This window comes from Oreochromis niloticus, linkage group LG18, assembly GCF_001858045.2.
Source record: "Oreochromis niloticus isolate F11D_XX linkage group LG18, O_niloticus_UMD_NMBU, whole genome shotgun sequence".
NCBI classification, from domain to species: Eukaryota; Metazoa; Chordata; class Actinopteri; order Cichliformes; family Cichlidae; genus Oreochromis; species Oreochromis niloticus.
The window spans coordinates 24,284,406-24,310,403 of NC_031982.2; the positions used below are offsets into that span (position 1 = coordinate 24,284,406).

General features: G+C 39.4%; 2 protein-coding genes across 2 annotated transcripts in view; both read right to left on the reverse strand.

Moving 5' to 3' along the window:
* Window positions 1-10,985, reverse strand: part of LOC100690565 (rho GTPase-activating protein 29) — a 31,651-nt gene extending 20,666 nt beyond the window's left edge. Inside the window, exons 1-2 of the mRNA XM_005476634.3 lie at window positions 10,803-10,985; window positions 9,791-10,182 (exon numbers count right to left, since the gene is read on the reverse strand). Of these exons, the coding sequence (XP_005476691.1) occupies window positions 9,791-10,091 (301 nt within the window). The 5' untranslated portion in view covers window positions 10,092-10,182; window positions 10,803-10,985. The remainder of the gene's footprint in view (window positions 1-9,790; window positions 10,183-10,802) is intronic.
* An 802-nt stretch (window positions 10,986-11,787) lies between these two features.
* Window positions 11,788-24,444, reverse strand: LOC100699754 (activin receptor type-2B). Its single transcript, XM_003448468.5, has 11 exons — window positions 23,962-24,444; window positions 20,403-20,610; window positions 18,417-18,532; window positions 17,870-18,021; window positions 17,549-17,692; window positions 17,239-17,382; window positions 16,405-16,553; window positions 16,076-16,190; window positions 15,814-15,952; window positions 15,446-15,576; window positions 11,788-15,131 (listed from the first exon to the last, which is right to left on the reverse strand). The coding sequence occupies exons 1-11, from the start codon at window positions 24,011-24,013 to the stop codon at window positions 14,937-14,939; spliced, it is 1,545 nt and encodes a 514-aa protein (XP_003448516.1). The 5' UTR covers window positions 24,014-24,444; the 3' UTR covers window positions 11,788-14,936.
* Between the last annotated feature and the right edge of the window lie 1,554 nt (window positions 24,445-25,998).

The window sequence follows — 25,998 nt, forward strand, 5'->3', positions numbered from 1 at the left end:
ACCATCTGTAAAATGAATACAAGTCATAGGGCTCTTTCTGTGGACAAGGACGTAGAAATGAAATTTCTACAGACAGTGTTAGCAACACAGAATGTTTAAGGGGATTCTGCAAGATATTTTGAATGCCAGTCAAGTTACCCAAGATGACGACATGAAACAAAATGTGCAAAATGCAATCTGATTACTTCTGTACTTTTTTTGATGTTATCACACTGCATCAGTGTATCACTGCTATGAAAGGTATCTCTTTCCTGTAAAACCACGCAAAGTCGAAGAACAGTTTTGTGTATCTAACCAAGAATTTTTCTATCTGCAGATTGTCTTCTTTCTAATTCCATAGCTGCTCTGATTTTTTTCATTTCTACATTATTCGTAAGGAACTTTTCCAAGTGGTTGTAGACAGGGTTTTAACAGACAGCTGAGCACTTTGGGAAAAATAGAAGTCAGCATGAAAAACAATAAATCATATGACACAAAGAACCTATGCACACAACATAGCAACAACAGGAGAGGAGTCCTGCTCTGATCCAACCTAATCACCAGAAGCCCTGTAAGCTGGCAACACACAATAGGCGAATTCATGTTTAACTCACTGTTTTGGAAGAAGCAGGGGCACTGGCTGAAAACAGAAACTCATCTGTTCTTCATCAAAGCTACACTAGCAGTCAGGTGGGTGAGGCGAGACAAAATTTATTGGAAATTTAAAAGGAATTAGAGAGGGAGTGAAAAAGAAAGTCTGGGAGTGGTTTTGTTGCACTTTCTACTCTTTTTTTAAAAACACACACACACACCAATCCAACTGGCTGGTGTAAAAAATGTAAAAAGGACCATTTGAAATTTCGACATCTCACCATCTGTGACATTTAACTAATGACTGGAAAAACAGACATTAAATTTAATTAAAAGAAATTCAAAGAGACTAAGGAAGAAGAATGGCAAGGTAAGATTAGTAACAACAAGAGCTGTTTTTTTATCATTCACAAAATATAAATGGCTTAACAACATGGTCCATATTGCTCCTCATACCCTGTCCAAAGGTTCCACCCAAGGATTAACAAAAAGGTGTCCATTACAGCAGGTGGTTCACCTGGTCATTTCCCCCAAGGTGCAAGGTCCCTGACCTTGCAACACAGACTTTGAAGTCCACCTATTGAAGATGGGCCTTCATTAAGCACCCTTTCCTTCCTTTTAACCCCCCCCCGCAACCCCCTTCAGTTGTGGTCACTAGCTCACTGGCTTTTGAAGATTTTCTTATCAAAGGCATGTATGAGTCAGTTATTAGCATATAAGAGCCAGTCCTAATGAGATGCACACCTGAGAATTTTCACTTAGCATGACACTAGTGGAGCATGACTCAAAGTTCTGTTACAGTATCACAGCAGTAATGTAGATGAGAATCATCCATTTCCTTTTCCTCTGAAAAGAAAAGAATTTAATTAGACTAATCTGTTCTTCAGACCACTAAAGGGGGCAGAAATTGTGAGGAAATAACAATAGCCATGATGTTGTGGCAGCAAGGACAAATGTCCTGAGCCAATCTACAAGATGATACTTGAAGCCAAAAAAGGCATTTTTTCATCCTTTGTTTACTGCTGCACTGCCAGCTGTCAGAAATGTGGCACTGTGCAGAGCTAAAACACTGCACTGGAATGGCACAAATGTATAAATAGCAGCCAGCAATCTCAATTAATGATAAACATATTGCCAACGAGCATGAACAAACAAAGACAGCATTTACACTGATGAGAGAAGAGTTTCATGAATCCACTGAAACAACATTTTGCACCACACCTGTGAAACCTGCCGGATTGTTTTGCTGGAATATAAATAGGCAAACAAAAACAGTCCACATTTCAGTCAAGGGTTTGTGAAAAAAATCTGCATATAAAAATATCAGACATTATACTATTCCAGCTGTGCAAAAATACTTAAACTATTTTCTGACCAAGCCACACATACTTTTTTTTTTCTGCCAGTGTAGTCTGGGCCCAGAGAGGTTACTTAAATTGCAGCTAATTTCCACCCAAAAAATGCAAATAAAAATATAACCAAAAAGACTTTTAAACGTTAGAAACATGAATAAAGCTGCCAAAGCAAGGTCAGTGTTTAGTCTTCAGCTCACACTGATTACCATTGCTGCTTCCTTTTTTTTTAAATTGTATGAGTATCTGTGCTTACTGCAGCATGAGACAAGTTAGAAAGCTGGTTAACAAAAAAAAAAGCAGCGGATGAGTGGCTTTGTCACAACAATGGCATCAAAAAGCTTACTGGAAATTCGCTGGTGATTGTGGGGGCCACTCCATTGTTCTGGTAGAGATGACGGGGCTGAGGCATACAGCCAGGCCACATTGTTTAAAGGAAGACCCCCTACCTACCTCAGTGATTCTCAAACCTCCCCTGTCTTTCTTTACAGTGGTGGAATGAGCTGGTGTTGTCCCAACCACACTTAACGCTTAGTCTACTTCATTTATTTCCTACAAGATCTCATTCTCTTTTAGGAAAATATATTTAAACAGAGGAAAAATGCAAATACATATGCATATTTAAGACTACAACCATGAAATAGTTGGTACTGTTGCTTTTAAAATGTCATAAACTGCTAATAAATTAATTAAGCTCTATAACATCACGGCATATTGGGTAGACATGCTTCTAGAATTAGTTCTAAATGCATTGGCCACTTGGATGGTTAAATAATATTCAAACGAACTTGAAACAAATAAAAAGCCAAATCAATAGCTGTTATTGCTTCTTAGTAAAGATAAAGATTTTCCTCAGTGTCCATTATGCTACGAAAACAAGACCATACTATTGGACTGAATCTGAAAGCCCTCTAACATCTGCAGCCTTTTTTCATCTAATGGATTCTAAATAACATGGTTGAAAAATGTAATGGGTGTAGAGTGAAAAGTGGTAAAGGAATTAATCTAAAACTAGTGACCAAGAAAAGAAGGACAATAAAAAGTTCTCAAACCACTCATTCAGAATTCAGAATTCTCTGCTGTCAAATCTCTATGCAGTGTGTTGCAAACACCCACATATATAATGCCATCATATTCCTAAATACTCAAAACATGTGCTCCGGAGTACAACGTCTAAGTAGGTCTGTGGTGACTTAACTTTAACGTCATACAGCAGCTCAAAGGTTGGGCCTTTAAATTAATGTTGCCTCTCAGATTATTGTGTGTGTGTGCGTGTGTCTGTGTGTGCGTGTGTGCACGCGTGCATGTGTGTGTCTTTGGGAGGGGAGTACCCATTGTATCTAATAAAGCTCATTGTGAGTGTAGTGGTTGGAGAGACCAATCTAATCCAAATCTTCAGGTGGCCTGACAGAGGTTACAGCCTCTGCTCCCCCCACTGATAACAACAAGCTTTCAACTGGCCTGTCTGGACACGCGATCTGCTCAACATGAAACAAGCCTCGGGATCTCTAGTGGCACAGCGCTACTTTGGGAAACAGCTGCAGGGCTTTACCAAGACCTTTCGTTCTTTTCTTCAAGAAGGAAAGGTGACACATTCACACCGCACTGCAGCGGATGATTTTCAGATTTAGTTTCAGATGTATATCTGTGTGCCACATTCCAGGTTGATGACACACTGTTCTGATTGGTGAATCAGCCATCACCCCAAATACTCCCCCTCCAATGGCCACTTGTTTGTTTCCGTGTTTCCCACAGATAGAAATAAATAAGCCAAGCAGAGATTATACACAAATGTCTTCACCAGCAAACTGATAAACCAGAAAAAATCACTGCTGGTATTACTGAGCTGCCTGCAACTTGATATGAAATAGGTGGAATTGTTTTGTCAGGATCCCATCTCTAAACACTAATTTCCCCTTCTGCCTAAACAAACACAGCATTGCTGGGTGCCGCTCTTTCTTTCCCATGCCTTGTTTGGAGACAAAGTTAACCCACAGACTTAACAAAGACAGTAAACAGTGGGCAGTCCATAAACATCTACCTGCTCTCGGACTAATAGTGAACTACACGGAGTAAGGTCTGGGCATCACTTCATTACATGTATTCTTGAATTTTTTTGAGAGACTTTAATCATTATTAATATTATTATTGTTAATTTTTATTATTTTCACCCTTATTCATGTTTATAAAACTCTAAGGAAAATGCCAAGCATAATTTCCAAGAGCATAAAGTGACATTTTTGAACTGTCCAAAATCCAAAATCCATGATGATGATTTTTAGAGAAGTACAGCAAATGCTTGAATTTGAAATATTTAGGTATTCATTTACTTATTGTCTGAAGAATGATTCGAGCCAGTTAATGAACTAATAGCGTCATCTCCAAGGCTACTGTTATGACCACAAGAACGATGAATGCCTGGCACTGTTACAGAGGTTTGTGGCACAGGTGCCTATGTGATGACCTCACGTAGAGAACTTGGTAGTACAGAAGCGCTTGTAGAAACTGTTGTCTTGGGCAAGAGAAATGACTAATGCTTTTAGACATGTAAAACGAATAGGCTAAGAACTTGTGGGGACAGGCACAATGTTTTTGTTGTCTTCCTAAAGTCAGAACTGGGGAAAAACACACACAGTAGATGGTTTTGCTCCTCTACAAAAAACAACAACAAAAAAACCTTTATAGTTTGGCCTTGGCTCATTCACTGCTGCAAGCCTGTCTCCTGTCCCACAGCTGTAAATTTCAAGAGTCTGACCCAATCACCAGCAGTAACATCCCCTGCTAGCAGGAGCTCTAGTGCCTAATCTAGCACTCTCCATGACCACTGTCCTACACAAACATCCACAGCCCATAACCATAAATCCCACCCCAGGAAACACACCCCAACCACAAGCTTGCACAAAAACATCCTTCAGCATCACAGGGGAAAGTTACTGCCCAACAATTCTAGCCTTTCTTTCTACTAAGAGCAGCAGGCCATTAAACCATTATGTGGTAGATTTCAGCTTTTCTCTCAATTGAAGGCACCACCTGCAAGTGGCCACTTCAGTTGGCACAGGAGCACTTACATGTGTGTGTGTATGAGTGAGGGAAAAAGGATATTTGTGGAAGCTATTGCTGCTTTTTTCCCACAGTGGCTTTATAATCAGTAAATAAATAAAAAATAAAGATATAGATGTAAAACAAATGCCAGCATTTACTCTTATGACCCTGCTCAGTGATAAAGACAGAACATTTCTGAGAGCCACTGACAAAGTTTTAACCTTTTTTTAACCTCAAGACAAAACATTCTGAGCAGAAAAACATTCAAGAAAAAAAAACTCCTTCTAACTGCTTCTAACGGTCTGCATCAAGGTAAACAAGTCATTCACAACAGTGAACATTTGCTCTTTTAGACAACAACACAGTTACAGGCTGGTACAGTGAGGCACAGAACAATGCAGCTTAACTGGAGTACAGCCAGATCTTATCAGAGTGTCATGATGACACCAACAGTTTTAATAGCTGAACATGGGCTTATGAGTCTAGCTGACTCACAGGCCTATGTTCTGTTCAGTTCTTCCTCATTTAAAGACATTTAAATCCTCTTCTTACAAAGAACTAGATTGTGTGAAGAACATCATCTTTAGTTTATCTTTGGACAAACTCACTGTACAATGAAAACCATACAATGACTAAATAAGCTCTTAAGCTCATGCTTAGGCTCATGATTTAAGATGTCTAATCTACCATGATGTGCAACTGGGTAGGTACTGGTGTGAAATTCTTCTGCACCTGAGGCTAAAATAATAAAATAAGAATCAGAGACTCTCTTGAGCAAAGAAAACTGTAAGGAAATAATATTTTGTATCCTGTTCCGATGCATATCTGCCGTTGTCATAATAGACATTTAAAATTAAAACCTCATCCCGTTAAGCCCCAATATCCCAAACTTACGCTGGATATTTCTAAACACACATTCCTAAAATTGTTTTGGCTTGACGAAGGACAAAGCAGTGAGGTCTGTCACCAATTTCAACATTTTGAGGGAAAAAAAAGAAAAAAAGAAAAATCAAGAAACAAAAAACAAAAACAGATATTTTAGTGTGAAATTCTAAAAGCAAAAGAAAAGACATGAAATGTTATCGAGCTTGTTGCCCAACATGTGACATTCATTCAGCGAAATACTTCTTTACTGCCTTTAAAGCAGGTTATCATTCTTCCTTTTTTACTATAACTGTAATTTCACAACATCCTTTGCTATATACTTTATGAATAGTTAGCGTGGCCTCAAATTTAAAGTGTATTTATTTTGCAAGGTTTTTATCATTAATGTGCTTCGCACCTTCCAGTAGTCTATTGAAGGCACTATAGCTACAAGTGAACATTTGTTCAGAAGGAATGCAGAGTATGCAGGAGAGCGGGGGGATGGGAGGGGGACAGCAGCTAGGCTGTGTGCAGAGGACTCCTTTTTCATGCTGATTAAAACTATTAACCAAACTGTCTTTTGCAGCTGAATACAGACAAAAATGGAAACGTAACAATGAAGAACCTTTCCTGACACTTTCATTGCATTTTAATGTTGGCCCTGAAGTGCTGTGCACTACATTCATACTATTAAATGCTTGTAATACTGACATAAAGGCCATTCATCCTCACCGGATGTGCATGGGTAAAGGCAAAAGAAATATTCTATCAAAAGGAAATTGACTCAACATTGACAACAATCACATGAAGGGATTATATGTGATTTCACTGTATAATTTCTCAACCTTTCTTTTTAGCAAAGATTTGGGCTAAACAATGTACTGAAATTACATGTTAACATTTCACTACTTACAATTTCAGGCAAACAAACTCTAATGTTAGAGTTCAAAAATTACATCAGGATCATAACAACATTATGAGTATTGTGTAGAGGGATAACACAATAAGGTTCATTGATTATAGGCTGTGAGATTGGATAGAGGTAATTTAGGGATAAAAGAAGCATGGGGACAGGGGTCACCGACTCAATCAAAGGTCACTCACCCTAACATGCTTTTCTTAGACCATATTCTTTGACAGCTTGATTACTGCTAGCTAACCATTCTTGTGAGCATTGTAACTGAAAGCCCACTTATAATACAAAGAGTAAATGTTCACGACAATCTATTTATGGAGAAACATTAGATGTTAAGTTCATGGTGTGTATGTGGGTGGTCTGGTTAACTCAAACTTATGGCCATGGATAGTCCCTGTGGGTTTCCACCAACCAAACATGCTGTATGCTAATGTGTTGCCTCTTGGAAGTATGGTGTGAGCTCTTAGTGGAAAATTGTATTCCAAACTAACATTTGCTCTGTAAGTGGAAATATGGGACTCTGACATGCCTATTTGCAACAGGAATAAAAGTTTGCAAGAGCTCAACAGGTTGCACACCTTTCAGAGAGAGAAAACACACACACACACAAGCACACACACAGAGTGCTCAACAAAACAGAATAACAGAAGAGATGGCATGCACTTCGCTAACCTCCTCCACACCTCTCTCAAAACCTTTTTCCTGTCGCTGAGGCTGTATGTCTGTTCATGTAAAAGACACATAGAGCATGCTGCCAATCACACAACAATAAAACTTTCAAACTGAGGCAGAAATTACAGTATACATTCCCCTTTAATAACTCTAATGATTTGAATATATTTCAGGATGTAAATTCATGGTTCAGTCATATATATCTATCTATCTATATATATATCTATATAAATATATATATATATATATATATATATATATATATATATATATATATATACACACACACACATATATATATATATACATACATATATATATATATATAAATACATATATATATAGTTATATATTAAAAAACGATTTCTCTGAAAATGAAATAGAAACTGCTGTTAATATGTTAACTCCAATCACATTTAAGACTTAAGATTTAGATGATAAGATTAGAAATTCATCACCAAGTCAACAAGGGATGCTAAAATGTAGTAGACAAACATAGATGATGACCAAGAACCTTTGTGAATGTCTCATGTCTATGTATGTGTTGTTACCCATTGGTTTTATAGTCCCCAAATTTTCAAAAATATGTATGATTAAACTGATTTAAATGAAAAGCTGAGATATCTTCCTACACTATAAAGGGCTACTGTAAACCATTCATTCATCCATCTATATCATTCATTTCATTTAAGAAATGGTCTAAGACTTTGATTGTAAGATTTATTAAGCTTTAAAGATAGTTTTTAGTTCAAAGTACTATACCTGTTGGATTCATGTTTGCTAGAATAAAATGAAAGGGCATTGTTTGGTTTTGTCTTTCTTCAAGTCTCCATCATAGCCTCTACTTAAACTAGAACTATTCACTAAAATGCTTGATTTCTCTTACCATCTTTCATCACTTTTTGTTGCTTAACTGCTAATTAAAAATGACTCATTGTTTACATTTGCATGAGCAGGAAACCACACTGCAGCAACAGCATCTTGCACACGCTGGTCTGCCATTCTGCTTATGTCAGTGTCTCGGCAATAATAAACACTAATTCAAATGACATTATGGGGTCATACGGTATGATTTCATCCCTCCTGATGAATAAGCACTGCTGTTCTTGGGGAGGTAAATACCCCAAATGTTTTTGTGACGGCTCAGACTAACACTCAGCACGACAAGAACCAAGTCTCTCTCTCTCACAGAGGTTTCACCCCCTCCCCCAAGACAGAGGAATGGCTAAACAACTCACTCCTTCTTACCAGAGCTACAGTAGTACTCCAGCATACGTATGCCTCTTTTAGGAGTACAGTAGGAGATAAGGTTAACATAATCTTACACTTATAATCTGCAATTTAACATTAGTAGTCATCAATTATTAAACTGACAACTTTAAACTTTTAAGTGCTGATTATAAAAAAGCCCTAACAGCCCTTTCACAGCAAGCTACTATCAGTATTTATAACGTGTGAAATAATGAGCATTTGTGTGGGCAGAGTGTTTGTATATGTCTCCAAACAAGTGCCAAGCAATCAAAGCCAACTGAGAAAAACAGAAAGAATGTAAACCCTGTTTCTGCTCTAATCTCTGCTTGTCTTGTATTCTTCTGTATAAAGTATGTAGTCATGGTGTAGCTGACGTGAGGCTGTTATCAGACTAACATGCCACAGGTGGTTTTGGCTGTTATGGTGGCAAACTTTGGGAGGTAATATCACAAATTAAATGCAAAGAGAATTCCTGGGCACTTTGTTCAGAGTGTTTTACAGTGTCATGTGCCACTATATGTTGTGGTTAGTGAAGGTGTGATATAGTAATAGTGATTCCAAAACAAGATATTCACTACAGCACTGCTATAAAAAGGTTTAGGTGTGTGGAATTTGCTACAACTGGCCAAACAAAGAAAACATGATGCCACATAAATTGGTGTTCAGTGGAATTTGCTGGCAGAGAACTTTTAACTATCAGGTTTTAGTTTCTCAGTTCAAAGAGCAAGGATTTTATTTCTAGACCATCGGTCAGCACTGCTGTTTGATTTCAGATACTTAGGTAATTGGAAAAACTAACTTTCCTGCTCTTATTTTTCTTTTCCTGCTCTCTCAACTATCACTTGAATGTGACATATCCCCCACTCTTGTCTGGGTTTATGGGTCGACTTAGGATATCAAAGAAATCATAACTGATGGATTAGTACCTGTCAGCAAAGCAGGTACGGTGGTAACAATAGTACATTATCACAAAATAACCTCAAGAATGTCCTTGGCATCTGATATTAATGGCGCATGCACTACCGCCCAGGGTGCATTTTCTTTCATCATCTGTCATTTTATGGTTCCCTGACCTCCAAAGCCCCCACACAATCCCCCACATTCCAGCTCTACCTGAACTTACCTTTATACTGGAAAGCTTCTTTGAGGTTGTGTAGCACATCAGCAAACAACCGCACATCATTCACCAGCTGCATTACATACTCGGCATCCACTCCAGGTGCCCCCATCAGGCGGGAGGTAAGGCCCATGTTGCTCAGAGGGTTTGGGTTCTTTGAACTGCGGCCCATATCCAAGGTCTTACTGGATCCAGCTGATAGAGGTTCTGTAGATGTCGTGGAAAGGTTCCGTGGCAGTCTCTGGGTGTGCTTTGTTCCACCGCCTCCACCACCACTACTGCTGCTGCCGCTGCCCTTCCGTAGCATCCCAGCATCCAGTGCAGCTGCGACCCTTTACTGGGGGTACAGTAGGCCAGCTAACCCCTGAACTCAGCACGCTGCCCTGGTCCCTGGACAGCTGAAAGACAGAATGACGCGCGGACTTGATGTCTATCTGTAGGTCGGTCTATTATTGTTATTATTTCAATTTACTATATTACAAAAAAAAACTATACACTGACCACGTAACTCAATCTATATTATTATTATCATTATTATTATTATATCAGGGAAAATATATATTAAAAACCTACCGAGTTTCAGCACGTATAACGTTCATATAAGTAACTGGTAGTTTTCTCACACTCTTTAATTTCTTTAAATTACTTTTGCTTTTCCACTTCTAGCTAACATTTTACTTAATTGAGTATTTTGTAAAGTTTTGTAAAGCACCGTTTAGCTCTTAGCTAGTTAAGCTAACGTTAAATTCTAAAAAAAAAAATAGCGTTATCCTTTAGTAACACACATTTTCACACACAAAAAAATATCCTCAAAAAACAATCCAGTTAAAAGAAGGTTAACACAATGTAAGCTTGCAAGAGACATTTAAACTCTAGCAGCTACTAAAATACCCTACCACAGGTCGTTCTTTGCGTACAGTTTACAGTAAAAAGTGATGCTACTTCCCCGGTAAAAACAGTCGACCTCCGGTCATAAACTGCATTGCTGGCACAGCCAAAATACGCTATCTAATCTCACCTGCTTGGCTCTTTGCTGACATAATGGGCACAATATCCAAATAAAACGTTGCTTATTGAAGACGGCGAAGGCAGCAAAGTATTTCCGTGAGACACGAACAAACTCCAACAAAGGCAAAAAGTTGTCAGGTTTGCCTAACTGTACATCGAGAAGTAGCTGACTATCGGCAACTCTCCAGTCAATCGTAATTTACTAGTCGGCTCATCACATGACAATCATGACGCGTTTTGATTGGCTGAATTCCTCCGGAGGATAGCTCTGTGATGCCTTCATGTGCTGGTGGACGTTTTTTATTTTGATACCAAACACAGAAGCGCAAACGGAGGTGGCTTAATTGTGAGATATTATAATGTATCTTTATGGGATACAGGGTAAATTTGAGAACACAATAGCCAATCTTTGCGATTCTACTTTGCCTAAAATATGTTATAGCTATCAGGCATATGATCTCATTATAGGAATGAGCTGAAGCCAGATTATACGGATGACTGAATGCGGTAGTGACTTTCTGGTTTTTCCTAGAATCAGATACATGGCAACATTTGGTGACGTTTAACACTATGTATTTACTGTTGTATTATAAAATATTGCAAGAGTTACAAGTCATGTGAGCGTCCATTTATTACTTTCTTCCACTATTCTTTGCCGCAAAAATAACTAAAATGTACACAAATGATTTAACGGAACGAGATACCAGCATTCACTGTGATACACTGAACTCAAGCCAGACTGTACTCTTGAGCTTGAAATGTTGCAAATGAACCAATTCAAACTAGTAGCACCATTGCTGCCATCTAGTGGACTTATGCAGCCACAAAAAACCCTGAACGGTCTCACAGGCTTTAGGTATAGTGCAGGTATTTTTTTTTTCCTTCTACCATTAAATATTCACAGCACTTTTATTTGATTTTAATCTTTTTGTTGTCTCAAGTGACAGACAGTATTGAAAGCAGTAAGAGATATGCAAAGAACTCAATTTATCCAGTAATGGTTAATCAAGATTTGTCTTTATTTTCATATACAAAAGGATGACTATTCTCATCTAGTTTATATTTCTAAGCATTTTGTTTCACAGATAAAATTACCATTCGTACTGTTTTAGTGAAATCATCAACCAACATACACCTCACACACACACAGTTCACATAAACAGGGAAAGTCACACAATTCAGTCAAACATCCATCCACACGACAAGAAATGAACAATGTTGACTGTGAATTTAAAAAAAACAAAAAAAAAAACAAAACAAAAAAAAAAACAAGATTTTTCTTTCACAGGATTCACACATAAAAAGGAAGAAAACCTTTACATTTGTCAAATATATATGTATATATAGATATATACACACACAATAATTGATACATTTTTTCTTTTCTTTTTGTTGAAGATGAGGCTGACTCCATGTTAGTGTTACTAATGAGGTACTGCATGAGGTAACTGGTTTTTCTGTTCAGAAGAGCTGGGTGTAAGACAGCATTTGGAGGTAACAACAGATCGCAGCAGATTTCCCCTACGCGACTGCCGTTTTGTTTCTGGCACAATTCGTGAAAGCACCTGGGCCATGCTCAGTTCACACTAAGAATGCAACCCTCAGCATCCCCCCCCACCCAACCTATCAGGAGACTTTAGCACGTCCACGCCGTCAGGACATGGTCCAGGTGTGATGAGATGTAGTTTATTGATCTGCAGAAGAAACCTGCTAAGTCACAGCTGAGTTTAATGTCTTAAACTATGATATTCAAATGACTATTGCTGTATAATAAATATTGCTGGACCCTCGGACCATGCACATGCCACCGCTCACATGACTCCCAATGGTGCTGCATCATCAGTCAATCGATGTAGGTACAAACACGATGATCTCCAAACACTTTAAAAAATGTTAAGTAATTGTTCCATTTCGACTGATTTTTTTTTTTCTAGTATCCTTTACCAGAACTGCACATCGGCAAGCATTACAGATCACTGTTAAAAATCACCATCTTTCCACAGCACTAATCAACGTACAACAGATGAGCCTGTGTGTTGTCCAATGTGGCTAAACTAGCACTAAACAGGTCTGAACATCACATCAGCAGGTTAATATTGAGGCAATACTGTTCAAAACAGGAAGCCAAATCACAAAAGGAATCTGTATGTTTTTTTCTGTTTGTTCTTGATAATATACACACTGAGCTCTATAATGCAAAGTGCAACCCACACAGCTTCTGATCCAGAGGGACCAATACCATTATTCACTGAAATTCACTGAAATCAGTAACCGCCACTCTACCAAAAGAAAAAAAGAAATTATTATGCAGGGCTAGTTATAAAAATTATTTAAATATATAGAGGTGGAACTGAGAAATCTCTTCCATTTCTGCAAAATGAAAACAGTAATGCCCTGATTTTGTATTATTAAAAAAAAAAAAAAAAAAAAAGAGAAGGAAAAACAAACAAAAAAAAAAACCCACCCCAAAAAACACTGAGCAGTGTTCGCCATCTGTGTGTACACGCATATTTACATAAATCTGCCCATCTTCTTTTAGATTTGTAGAGAATTAACACCATGAAAACTGGTCAGACTCCTACAAAAAAAAAATCAAATCTCAATCTCAACAGACAAGAGGCCCAACCAGCAATAAAATATCTCAACTACCAAAAACACAATAAAATACATAACACAATTTGATATACATGTAGAAAAAGCCTGAGGTACTTGTCAGAATATCTGAGGTCAGTCTGTAGGAGTAAGCACCTGACGGCTTACCCAGTCAAAATAAAAAACACACAAAAACAGAATATTAGCCTCACATAATATCGTGGATAGTAATCACATGTTAGCGTTATATTAACAAAGAATGCATGTACATCTACAAATCCTTGAGTATCCTGGAATAGTCACAGCAGCATAACGGACATTCAATGTATGGTATTCATGTTATGGTACAACTATGGCATTGCATTTGAGACAAAAGGCAACCATTTGAGCTCTCCTTGCATGACATACAGTGACTGAGGTATCTGGGAACTGGTGTCCGACTGAGTCTATTGAACATGCACTCATGGAAATTAAAAAACAGACATGTTGCTTAATCAAGTATGGCCCATGACTCTCACTTTAAAAACTTTCTATCCATCTCACATCATTTCATTTTCAGATTCACTCACACTATCACTCACACAGTTCAAATTAAGAATGTGTAACATTGCAACTTCAGACAGCATCCAGCAATGCCCCTGGCACTGGCAAAGGAGTAACTCTGAATTCAAAACAAACAAAAAAAAAAAAAAATCCAGGAATATGTCCATGATAGCTAGCTCGATAGCTCGGCTCTTAACTTAGAGAAAATGTTCCAAAGAAGCCTACTGAATACCTGAGAGGTAGTTCCCCGAGGACAAGACACTTGCCCCAAATCCAAGTCCGAAATGTCCAATACAACTGCTCAGCTCCCATTTAGCTCCCTCCCTTACAATAAAACAGCTGTGCTCCGGGTTTTTTTTTTTTTTTTTTTTTAACTTTTTTTTTTCCGTTTTTCATTTTGAGGAAATCACAGGTTTAAAGTAAGGGAGCGCACTCAGAGTTTCAAAATCGAGAAGCTTCAACCCCTGAGGAAGATGTATTTATGTTGTCTAACAGTCTCAAAACGGTTCCTCCGAGGTGTGCAGCACGTCGTCTGAGGTTTGGAGCAAAAAGGTTCGTTTCATTTGGCCGCAGACGATCAGGACCACGACGCGAAATACGACGATGACAACTCATGAGGTAATTAAAAAAAGAAGAAGAATATAGACTAACACAAAAGAAACACATGAGGTAATGACAACATTTAAGATTTGACACATGGGTGTTATCAGATGTGCCCATCGCATAGCTTATTACTACTTCAACTACAGCAGATGGATGTGTTAGTAGGATCCGACTTGAAACACACACACACACACACACACACACACACTTTAAAAACAGGAAAAAAATACCAGTATTGGGATAAAATAGCAGCTGCATTTAAGTTGCTAGATGTATTTTTTTTTGTTTTTTTTTGTTTTGTTTTTTTATATATATATGTTTTTTTTTAAATATTCACGGAGATCCGCTGAGTTTGGGTTTGAAAAATAAAAAGTCAGGAGCTCAGGTGAAGGATGGTGTCACCCGTTCAGGTGCTGGACTCTTTGGGAGGTAGGTCCTCGTTGATGAGAGACGTGACTAAAGAGATGGGGCTGTCTGAGGTAGTGCTGCCTATCGTCCTGGAGATCTGACCGATGCGCTCCTCGACGCAGCCTGCAGACAGTCGAGCCTCTGCGTCGTGGTCCCAGCATTCCTCGATGGTCTCACACATGTGGCTCAGACCCTGTAGGCACAAAACAGAAATTATAGAAGGATTTTTGTTGGCAGTTGCATTTGCTTATTTTTACTAAAATTGTCTATCTTCTGTTCATTATTTTATATAAAACCCAAATCAGAGAAATCCCAAACTCTATTAATGACCCCAAATTTAAGCCATTCAATGTAAAAGTTACAAAGCAACAAAGCCACAACAAATTCAAAGAACTTTAACCTTAAATCATTGAGCTCTTCACTGAAGAAGAGAAAAAAAAAAAAAAAAGGATGCACTACTTCTGGCATTGCTGCTGAAACTGCAGTAGCTATTCTTCTGTTACTCACAGGATGCTTGAGCCAGGAGTCCTTGATGACTGGACGCATCTTCTTGTGCACCACCACATCCTGCAGATCCTCCAGGGAGGGATGCTGGCCTATTTCATCCTCAAATGGCAGCATGTACTCACCAACTGTTCCTGCAAAGGGACAGCAAGGCAACAGAGTGGAAAGTGTTACGCAGAAGAAGAAAATACTGCAGTACTTTGACTTCTGAAAATTCAACACTATTTAAAGAGTAACTTTATCCACATTGCAGCATTGCCCTTCATTTGCTTTGCAGACAAAACAAAAACGAATCTTTACTGGGCCGGGGTCAAACAATGTGACCTTTTCACCTATGGGTGAAGACGCATTCCTTCACCATGTTGACTCACCATCTGTGTCGGAGCAACGAGACACCAGCTCCCACAGCACCAAGCCCATAGCATACATGTCTATCCTCAGGAAGGAGTCTCGCTGAAAGTTGATGGCTCCCTCCAGCACCTCTGGGGCCATGTAACGCCTCGTACCCACCTAGACAGACAATGAATTTGGGGTTTTTATCCACTTAATAAGCAGAAGGAAACTCCTACAAACACTTGCATCACAGAGCCAATGCAGACAAAAGAAAAAACAAGCAGTGAAGTTATTACATACCTGTCCATGAGTATCCCCAGGAGGTTTTCCTGGCTCGAATCTTACAGCAAGCCCAAAGTCACCAATGACTGCAGTTAAGTCATCTCGTAGTAACACATTCTTGCTCTTGAAGTCCCTGGGGAATTAATTTCACAACAGTCATTACAATGTCTTAATTAGAGGGAGGTTTAGTCACATAAGTCACACAAAGACTGTCATGGTAAAGATATTAAATGAGGTACAACCAGGAGAGGGCAGCACTAAATTAAGATTTCTGTTCAAATCGAAAGCAACAGTTTAATCTTTAGTGAACGAACGAGAGTTGAGGAAATCTAGGCTGATTTTCCTACCTGTGTGCAATTGTAGGTTTAGGCCCCTCTCCCTTGTAACTGGGAATGTCCTCATGAAGGTAAGCCAAACCGCGGGACATGGTCTCTGCTATGTGACACAGCTCTGTCCAGGTCACAGTGTTGCCCTTCAGGTGGTCTGTCAAGGATCCCTGCTCACACACAAATACACAAAGGATTATGAAACCAGGATTAGCAACTGCGCATGAATCCAGGCAGAGGAATAACAGAAGAGCTGTTGCTGAATCCACCAAGGAGCAGGAATTGGTGTCATTTCCATTTGACAGCAAATACTGTAGTCTGGGAGAATATAACAGAAACCCAATTTCATACTTCAAAACATCAAAAATAGCAATTTAAACGTTTACCCTGAAAAAACTGACACACGCACTGATGCCTCCAACTAACCACGTTTGTATCAATACCAAGAATAAAAAGGTGCTGCAACAATCAGTCCCACTTGTGTTTATAATTATTGTGTCCTCATATATCAGCATCACTGCAAATGCACAACATCTTGCAATATCTGACATCAAATACAAACTTTTTAAGCTACTAGCTTAAAAAACAAACCGTCCTAAGTTTAAGCGGCACCGCCTGATCTATTGCTTTTGGATGTACTGGAACAGCAGATCAGACATATGTGGTGAAATCTTCTTTTTAATAAAGGCTGCGATTCTCTTCTCTTGTTTTGAGGTAAACAGAGCGCTCCCTCAATATTGGAAAACCTCCAGCGGTACTAGTCGAAATAAAAGCCGTATACCTCACCATAAACTTGCTTTGGGGTTGATATATCGGTCTGTGTGTATTCTGTATGTAGGCAGAATATGTTCTCACCCTTTCATGAAACTCTGTGATAAGCCACAGCTCCGTCTCCATGTTGGTTCCGTGCTTCTCTGCAGCGATGTAACGCAAGATATTTTCATGTCTCATCCCCGGAGTCAAGAATATGTCGCGCTCATTTTGCCATGACTGCTTATCCTGTAAACACAAACCAGAGAGTTATTTTTAGAGCTTTACGATGCAAAGAAGCACTCTGGAGGTCAAAAACAACAAGGCGCACATGGAATCTAGAACAAGAAAAAAGGCGTCTCTTCATACACTGAAGCATATGACGTATATTTTTAAGCCAGAATTAATTACATACCTGAACTGGGAAGATCTTAACAGCAACATATTCACTCATTAACTGGGCCTTCCAAACACAACCAAAGCGCCCCCTAGCTTTGATTTCTAGAAGCTGCAATGGTTTCAGACCCACCAAGGGAGATGGAGGAGCCGGCCCTGGATCCTGAACAGAAAAAATAAAAATAAATAAAAACATCTTATTCTACTGCTGAATCCACCTCAAAACATTAACAATTTCAGTGCTACAAAACACAAAAGTGACAAGCACTGCATCCTTGTCAGGACTACGTGACTGATGACCTTACAAGTCTCACACTAAGATGGGCATAGCCCGTCTCACCTCGCTCAGGTCTACATGGCCGTAGGGAGGTTTGCGGTGGCGGTACATCCACAAGGCCAGAACAAGGGCCAGGGACAGCACACAGAGAGGCAGCAGGGAGTACACCAGCACACTGAGCAGGGACGGTACTCGGGGTGGAGGCTGGATTTTCACTGTCAAGGAGGTACAGAATAATTACGGCATGTCAGCTTTATGACACATAAGATATGTTAAGCATCACATTTGTCCCTCAAAGGCTGTGAGAGCTGATTTTGAATTGGCAGGGTAAGAGATTGCCTGACATCAATTCTAAGCTGAGAAATTAGTTAACATAGAGGTTAATTTTTGTTTTATCCCACTCGATTAAAAAGCCAGAACCAGAAGAATCACACATATACCATTCCCAAAAACCAAAATCGGTCAAATCCAATAGCCCCTTCTTAAATATGGCGTCATTTATTAATATTAATGAGATTTGTAGTCTCATTGAAATGCAGAGATTCACTCCTACTAATCACAGTGGGAAAGAAGAGATCTTTATTATCTGTAGGATGCATCTGCCACTCACCTCGGTTGCCACTACCAATCAAGTCGGGAAGGTGGGTGAATCGCTCATTGCAGTAGTTGCCCTCGCAGCAGCAGAAGAAGACCTGAGGGTTTTCCTCCATGGAGACGCACTCTTGCCTAAAAACAACAGATGGCGCATCAACGTTACTGTTCTAGACCCAACAGACAAAAACATTTTCTGACATTATCCTTGGTTGTTAAAGTTTAGTAGTGTCAGTCTATTGTTTTCATGTATTTGCTGTACATTAACTCTACGACAACGCAATTTAATCATTTGATCGGATATTGCCACAGATTAACTAATACACGTCTTTGCCATGGTTACTTGTACTGGTATCAACAAATATAAGCCAGCAAAGACTACATTTATAGAGTTTTTGTGTTTTGGGTGGGAAAAAACTAATGTTTACAGCCAATTTTTCATCTTTTCACTCCTCTTAAGACAGCAGATGTTCCCAATTCCGAGGAATCACAGGATTTCTCACACTTTATGCATCTGCATATTCCTCCCATTAACCATTGACACTAAATGTTCATGTACTCAAAATTCCTCACCTGCTCCATTGCTCTTCAATTACTACAACCATTTTATGGAGCTTTTCACACAGATTAAATTGACCAGCAAATGTATGTTTTTTCCCAGGTTCTATTGTAATTACCCTCAGCAGCTCATGGCTAAATGAAGATTTCAGCATCTTGTACCTAAACCTACAATTTCTACATATGCCACTCTAGCTTTTAGTCACATGTTGGTAATGCTCAAATTTCACACTAACACTCAGTGAAATAGTCACTTAATTGCCATTTGGCAACTCACAACATCTGCACATTAATCTGGCAAATTATGTCAAAGTATTGGAAAGGATAATAAAAGCCACATAAAATACACATTTTAAAGCACACACACACACACACACACACACACACACACACACACACACACACAGTTGTGTCATGTAGGATCAATTATCGCAGCTCTCTTTTCTCCAGCTCTCCTTTCTGTGCCACAAGAGGACCCCAGCTTGTTGGAAAGGCTGTGGATAGCATGTTAATAACTGGAAAGTTTGATTGTGGCACTCAGTTCAATGCCGACTTCTGATAAAGGCTAGTTTTAAATTCTCCTCCTCACTTACAAAATCCTGAGTGGCCTCGTGTCACAGTATGTATCTGCCATCATCGGGCTGAACTGTGTGCTGCACTGCTCACAGAGGCTATCTGGCTATTTGCACAAATATGTGTTGGCTGCAGAGAACTTTCCCCGACACAAACACCCATACTTGGAAATGATTTGCTAAAAATTACCTGGCATCAGCTTCTTAATATCTATATTTGCCACTGCTCTCCAATTTATATCATTCTACAGTGAATGTGTTTTAGGTTTTGCCAACTAATCAAACAAAACAAGCAGTCTGAAGATGAATATCTGTGACCCTGAACTGGATAATTGGCTAATATAAATATCTGAATATATCGTATGCTTCATGTACAAGAAAATTGTCTCAGTATACCTGTATGGTTGATTGCTTGACAGCACCTTAAGCAATATGAAACTGGGCCACAGTTAGTCTCCTTTTCTTGTTATACGTGGTTGCTTTTACAGCATGCAACTGATATTTTCCCATGGTCTCTCTCTGTTATTCACCTTTTAAAACATCACAAGGCTAAATGAAAAAGATCCTTTAAACATTCAAAGAGCATGAGATGGTTGCCTGTTCTGTGAGATCACGAAGCCAAATGGTGATGTGAGAAAAAGAGATTACTCGTCCGTTTGTGAAACTAAAGGCAGCAAAAAACATTTTTTAAATTTGTCTTTAACAGTGCAAAGTGAGAGAGGGGCACAAAAAGATGCACTGAACTACATGCAGGTACTGAGGGAACCTTTTCTGTTGTCCTCAATGTCAGTCAGTCGTCAGTCTGGGTGAGAGCTAGGTACATGAAATATAAATGCAAATTCGCAGCAGCGAATGACCTCGCACGGTTATCCGACCTGTCATAGCAGTTGAAGTCATCCAGCCAGCAGCCTTTCTTCACCAGTTTGATGGTCCCTGAGGAGTTGAGCCAGGAGGCATAACAGTGCAGTCGCTTGTCCTTTTCCCCCTCGCAACGCTCGAAGCCGCTCTGGTTGGTCCTCTCCGAACGCCAGTTATCGTTGTAGTACACACACTCCCGGGTCTCCGCTTCGCCAAGACTGTACCCTGAGAATGACAGAAAAGCCTCAGTCAGCTCACACCGTAATGAATCGAAACTCAATGGCGGAAGTACAGACATATGGCGCAGACTCCGCTCTGTGCCACGACGAAACATCGCTGAGCAGAGCCTCCATCGTCACTCTGGCACGTATCCAGGTTTGGGAGCTCTCTGTAGTAAAAAGGGAGTTCCTGTGGGCTAAGAAATTTGTGCTGAATACAAGTTCGGCATAATCACATTAACTAAGATCTTTTCAGAGAGTAAAAAGTTAAAAAAGAAGAAGGGGGAAATTACAGAATTCAATTAGCTATAAAACAATGATATGCCCTGCTGTGGTAAAGAATCGCAGCATGAATACGTCGGCATTCTTTTTCTATAGATAAAGACTACTGCATCCTTCTTGAGACGCATCTGGAAAGACAGATAAGACATTCTTTGAGAGCTTTGACAGGAAACACTAAAGAAAAAAACGACAGTAATTTTTTTTTTTTTTTTTTTTTTTTTTACAATAGCCGTCAGTCTCCCAGTGGTGAATGATTTAATGAAAAGGCATTATTCTCATTTCTCTTCTTGGATTTCATGTTAGACATGTGCAATCAGTTTGTCCCATGATTATTTGGACAGTGACTTACTTTCAGTAATTATGTCTCTTTACCACACCACAATGGATTTGAAAGGAAGCAATCTAGGTGTGACTCAAGTGTGAACTTTCAGATTTTCAGGGGGTTTAATAAAATATTGAACTAACCTTTTATGAATGAAGTTTGGTTTTTGTTTCTAAACACTTGATTTTCAAGTAGCTGAACAAAGACTTTTAAATGTAAGGATTCGTTTTTACCAGTACTTGCACAAAAACTCTTTGTACTCATTGAAGTCTGGAATCCATGGACAACACCAAATACTGAGCGAGTTTCCTTCCTTAGATGCTTCACTTGGCCTTGACTACAGCCACCTTCAGTTGTAGCTTGTTTGTGGGCATTTTGGCCTTCAGTTTTTATCTTTAGTGAAAAGTGAAAAGCACACCCACTTGGGCTGAGATCATGTGAATGAAATCAACATGAATCTTAAAGAGCTTGCTTCTGCAGCACATTTCAGCTCACTGTTATTCTGCATTGTGAAACACTACACAATGACATCCACAGCACAGAGTCACTTGACTGAATTTCAGTGTGAAATATATTTCTATAGTATATCTATGAACAAACACCAACTCAATTTCACTGGCAGTATGATATGCCCACTATCTCCACCATATTTGACAGATGCCTCGTTCTTCTCTTACCATCATTCCAGTAAACGTTTGGCTTTTTCTGTTCAAAGAGTTTTGTTCCAAAACTTTCCAGGCTTTTGTTTAAAGCTGGGAAATTTGTCATGGAATTCTCAATGACCTTTCTGTTCTTGAGTCCTACACCCAGCTTGATGGCTGGATGTTGGAAAAAAAAAAATCTTCAAAAACAAAAGAAGTCAAACACTTTAACTGTCACTCATAGTCTTGCATGACTTCTTCCTGGTGCCTAGCGCATCCTTTCTTTCTCGACCCAATTTTCATTCCCACCCACAATTCTTCAAGTTACTCCCTGTTGTATTTATTTATTTATTGTCAGCCAAATAATGGCCTCCTTTATTTGCATTAACACCTCTTTGGTTTGTGAATTGAGAGTTCCTCTGAACAACTATACTATAACTATGGACATCAAAAGTCTTACCAGTTAATTATTGATTTACTTCTGAGGCTGTGAAAATGTAAAAAAAATAAAAATAAAAATTGTAAATGCAATCACTCTTTTAAACCCCTTGGTTTAAAGCTGAAATTCTAACTCCAGCTGTATCAGATTGCTTCGTTTCAAACAAACTGTGGTGGTACAAAGAGGCAAATTTTATAAAATGTGTGCCCCGTGTCATAATAATTGTTTACCTAACTGGGTTTGTGTCAAACACAAACGCAGACGACATGTTAGTCACAATTTAGCTTGGACATCCATGCCTAATCTTTGTTCAGAGGGGGGAGGTTTTAAAAAAAGAAAAAAGAAAAAAGGTGCCTGTCTCTTTAAATCCCTGCCTATAGGAGCCTGCCCATCCCCCAATATTACCCCCACTAACCCATTACACACACACACACAGAGGCACGCATGCATACATATAGCTGTTCAGCAGCACACAACTGACTTCATTATAAGAAACAGCCAATGCACACAGTGGCCAAAGATCGCAGTCATTATAAAAAAGGTTGGAAGTAAGCAAGGTAGCAAAGGATAAAACACACAGCAGCGATGCTCAACGCTTCATTGAACCGAGATGGCATTTCTGATATCTGCGGTCACATGATCCGAGAGGACTTTTACTACAATATCATTCCCAACCCCCCTCCCTCTGTCACTTACTGAGCTTTTACACCACAACAACGTGAATTCCGCAGAAGCAGCTTACTGTACACCGCCAGTCCTAATCTATTAACCATAAAGACATTAGCCACAGCGCTGCTGGCACACAAGAGAAAGCTGTGCCTCAATTAAATTTTTATTACAGTTCGAGGAAAAAAAACACTAAAGTGGAAATTATTGTTTCAAAGCCCTCTGTTCAGTCACAGACGCGAATACCTAGCTTAGGAAGAGGGGTGCACTCGCGTTTTGGGACATTAAAAATCATCAACATAGGCTTAAAAACGCTGGCAAAAAAAAAAAGACAAACAAAAGAAAAAAACAACCCCCATGCTCAATTTCACGTGGTACCAAGTCAAACCCTGTGGACACTTGAGCAGTGGGAGACAATAACCTCGATTCACGACAAAGACCTGACTTGTGACAACAGCTGCCGTCTCTCCAAATCAAACGCCAACGATTCATACAAATCCTTACAGAGGGAAGAGTCTTTGGAGAAGGTTCTTGTTGAGCCCGTAACCACAAACAAGAGTGCAGACCTGAGAGGTAGCCTATAAGGTTTCAGGATGTTGATGCAGCTGCTGCCTTCTATTCCTGCCACAGCGAAGGAGCAACAGTTTTAAATTTGGATACATGTACAATTAAAAATAATAATATTAACAAGAATAATAATATATATATTGTCCGGTGAAAATACTACGTGATTCAAACGTTTGAATGAGGGAAATTCCCGAGTGTGGCATATTTGTCTTTAGGGGGGCTAAACGGAGAAAAGGCGATTATGGTTGTAGAGGGGAAATAAAAATCCCAGCTGAACGAGCTGCCAACAAAGTTTAAACAACTCGCAACCGCGGACTCGTTCGCGGGTCGAAATTTCAAACGCGGACAATTACTCACACTCCTACAAAAAAAAATTAAAATAATCGCGGCGAACTGCTCGACTAAACTGTTGCAAATTCGGGACCAACAACGGCGGCTTACCTGCGCATAAAGTTCCCAGAAGAAGTGAACAAGTCAGCCATGAAAAAGACATGTTCCGCTTTAAATACAGGGCAGAGATTTCCCCCGCTTTCCGTCGCGAACATTAAAACTCAGGTGGCCCAAAACATCAGTCCAGGATCAAAACGACCACAGGCCTCCGGTCCCTCCAGCAGCCTAAACCACCACAGCCACAGCGCGTGTCAATAGCCGCGACGCTGCAACAATGTTGCAAGAAAAGATAGGGGCGATTAATTGACTGCCAGGTTGTTATTCCATTAATAGGTGCTTCATTTCGCGTCGGAAGTGGATCGAAAACCCGAATAGGAAGCCGATAAAACACCCGAGACGGAAGCTCGTTGTTTTTTAAGGTTATTCACTTGAATAGTAGCACCGCTGCGTCGGGAGGTCGGTCGGGGTTTACATGCATGTTACTGATCTGTGTCCAAAATGGCTTCTAAATGGGGAATGGGCTGCAAACAGGGAAACCCGGATGTATAAACACAAAGAGGGGAATTCAGGCAGCCAGCGAGTGACCTTAACGCGACACCGCAGATAGACGCCTGAAATGACTTTATTCTTGCTTCCTGTCGATAACTATCACATTTTTTTTTTGTTTCGTTTTTTTACACATATCACGTCAGAAATACAAATGCCGGAGAGAGGTGTGTTTTCCACGTCGGTGTGTGTCCCGAATCGAAGCCGATACAAGACTTGCACTTTCTGCGGTCGGGGTTTGGTTTAAACCCACCACTCTTTGGTTCTTAACAGCCAGCCTCGCATTTAAACCATAATCACAATTATTCCAAAGCTAATTGATTAATGCAATCGAAGGTATAGGTGAGAATGCAATGCGTGTGGACTTTTTCAAAGATTTTTTTTTTTTAATTGAGGGTTAATAGCTAATGCCTATGAATGTGAAAGGAAGCTTGTACAAATGCAGAATTATCTCTTTTTGCTGTATGCATAATACACCACGTCGTCCTCTGTGTCAGTGTGACAAATAGCTTTTGCAGCCCCACAAGTACTTAAATAAATTCTGTCTGTATGATCTTTTATGCATAAGTTGCGGTGCTAAAAATAGCTGACCTAATTTGGAATAGCACGTTACCATAAATGCTGTTTAAAATGCATTCGTTCTAATTACTCATTTTACCATCACACAGTATTAAATATAAGATATATAACATATAGAGCTACCAAGACAGAGCCAAACCGTGCTACACAATGTATTGGCAAGCCTTTTTTTAAAAAAAAAAATGTGTGTGAAATCTCCCACAGTGTTCAAATCTGATATTCTACTTATAGCTCATGACAAAATGTTATTGTTTAACACCATCAATCTGTGATCTTACATGCTTTTGTGTCAAAGGATTAGTCAGTTCATTAACTTTCCCAGTCAACAGACAGTTGAGAAGTATTTCCCTCATAAGGATTAAAGTTCACTGCTTGTCCAGCTTCTCTTTTATGAACTCCCTACTTAAGAGGAAATGTGTGCCTCCATTAGAGCAAATAGTCAAGGTGTATTTATCACAGAATAGTTACCAATTGTGACACAATAGTATGGTGCATAGTTTCCTTCCAAGCCTTAAAGGCTCACTTTTTTAAAATTGAGGTCTTTTGTGCAAAATAAATAGTCCCGTCATCACAGCAAATCAACAGTGACATTGTTAAAATGCCATTAAGCCTTCCACGGCGGCCCCTCCACTCTTTCTCCTACTTTGACATTCTGACTAATGGCATGTTGGTGACACTCAGCCAATTTATGCAGCAAATGGCTTAGGAATAGGGTTAGCCATAGGTAATCGCCCTTAAACTAGTCCCATTCAGTGTAACTCAAGACAAAGCATTTCCTCATTAAGCTATCCTGTATTGACCCTGTAACTCAATAGAGGCCAAGAGCGAAACCTTGTAAAGATAGATGTTCTGTTGTCATGACAGTTGGAAGAGAAAGCACATGAGTGCTCATTAAAGGTCCAGCGGCCACAGCCCTGGTGTGACATTTGTAGAAGAATGAGAACATGTGGGAAATGATGCAGT

Bases quoted from the DNA above. Each gene is read 5' to 3' on its own strand.
- LOC100699754 (XM_003448468.5), bottom strand. From the start codon at position 24,013: ATGTCTTTTTCATGGCTGACTTGTTCACTTCTTCTGGGAACTTTATGC. The intron at 16,191-16,404 runs GTAGGAAAATCA...TTAATTCCCCAG, and splicing joins AAACCTACAATTGCACACAG to GGACTTCAAGAGCAAGAATG. The intron at 15,577-15,813 runs GTGAGTCAACAT...GTCCCTTTGCAG, and splicing joins TCGTTGCTCCGACACAGATG to GAACAGTTGGTGAGTACATG.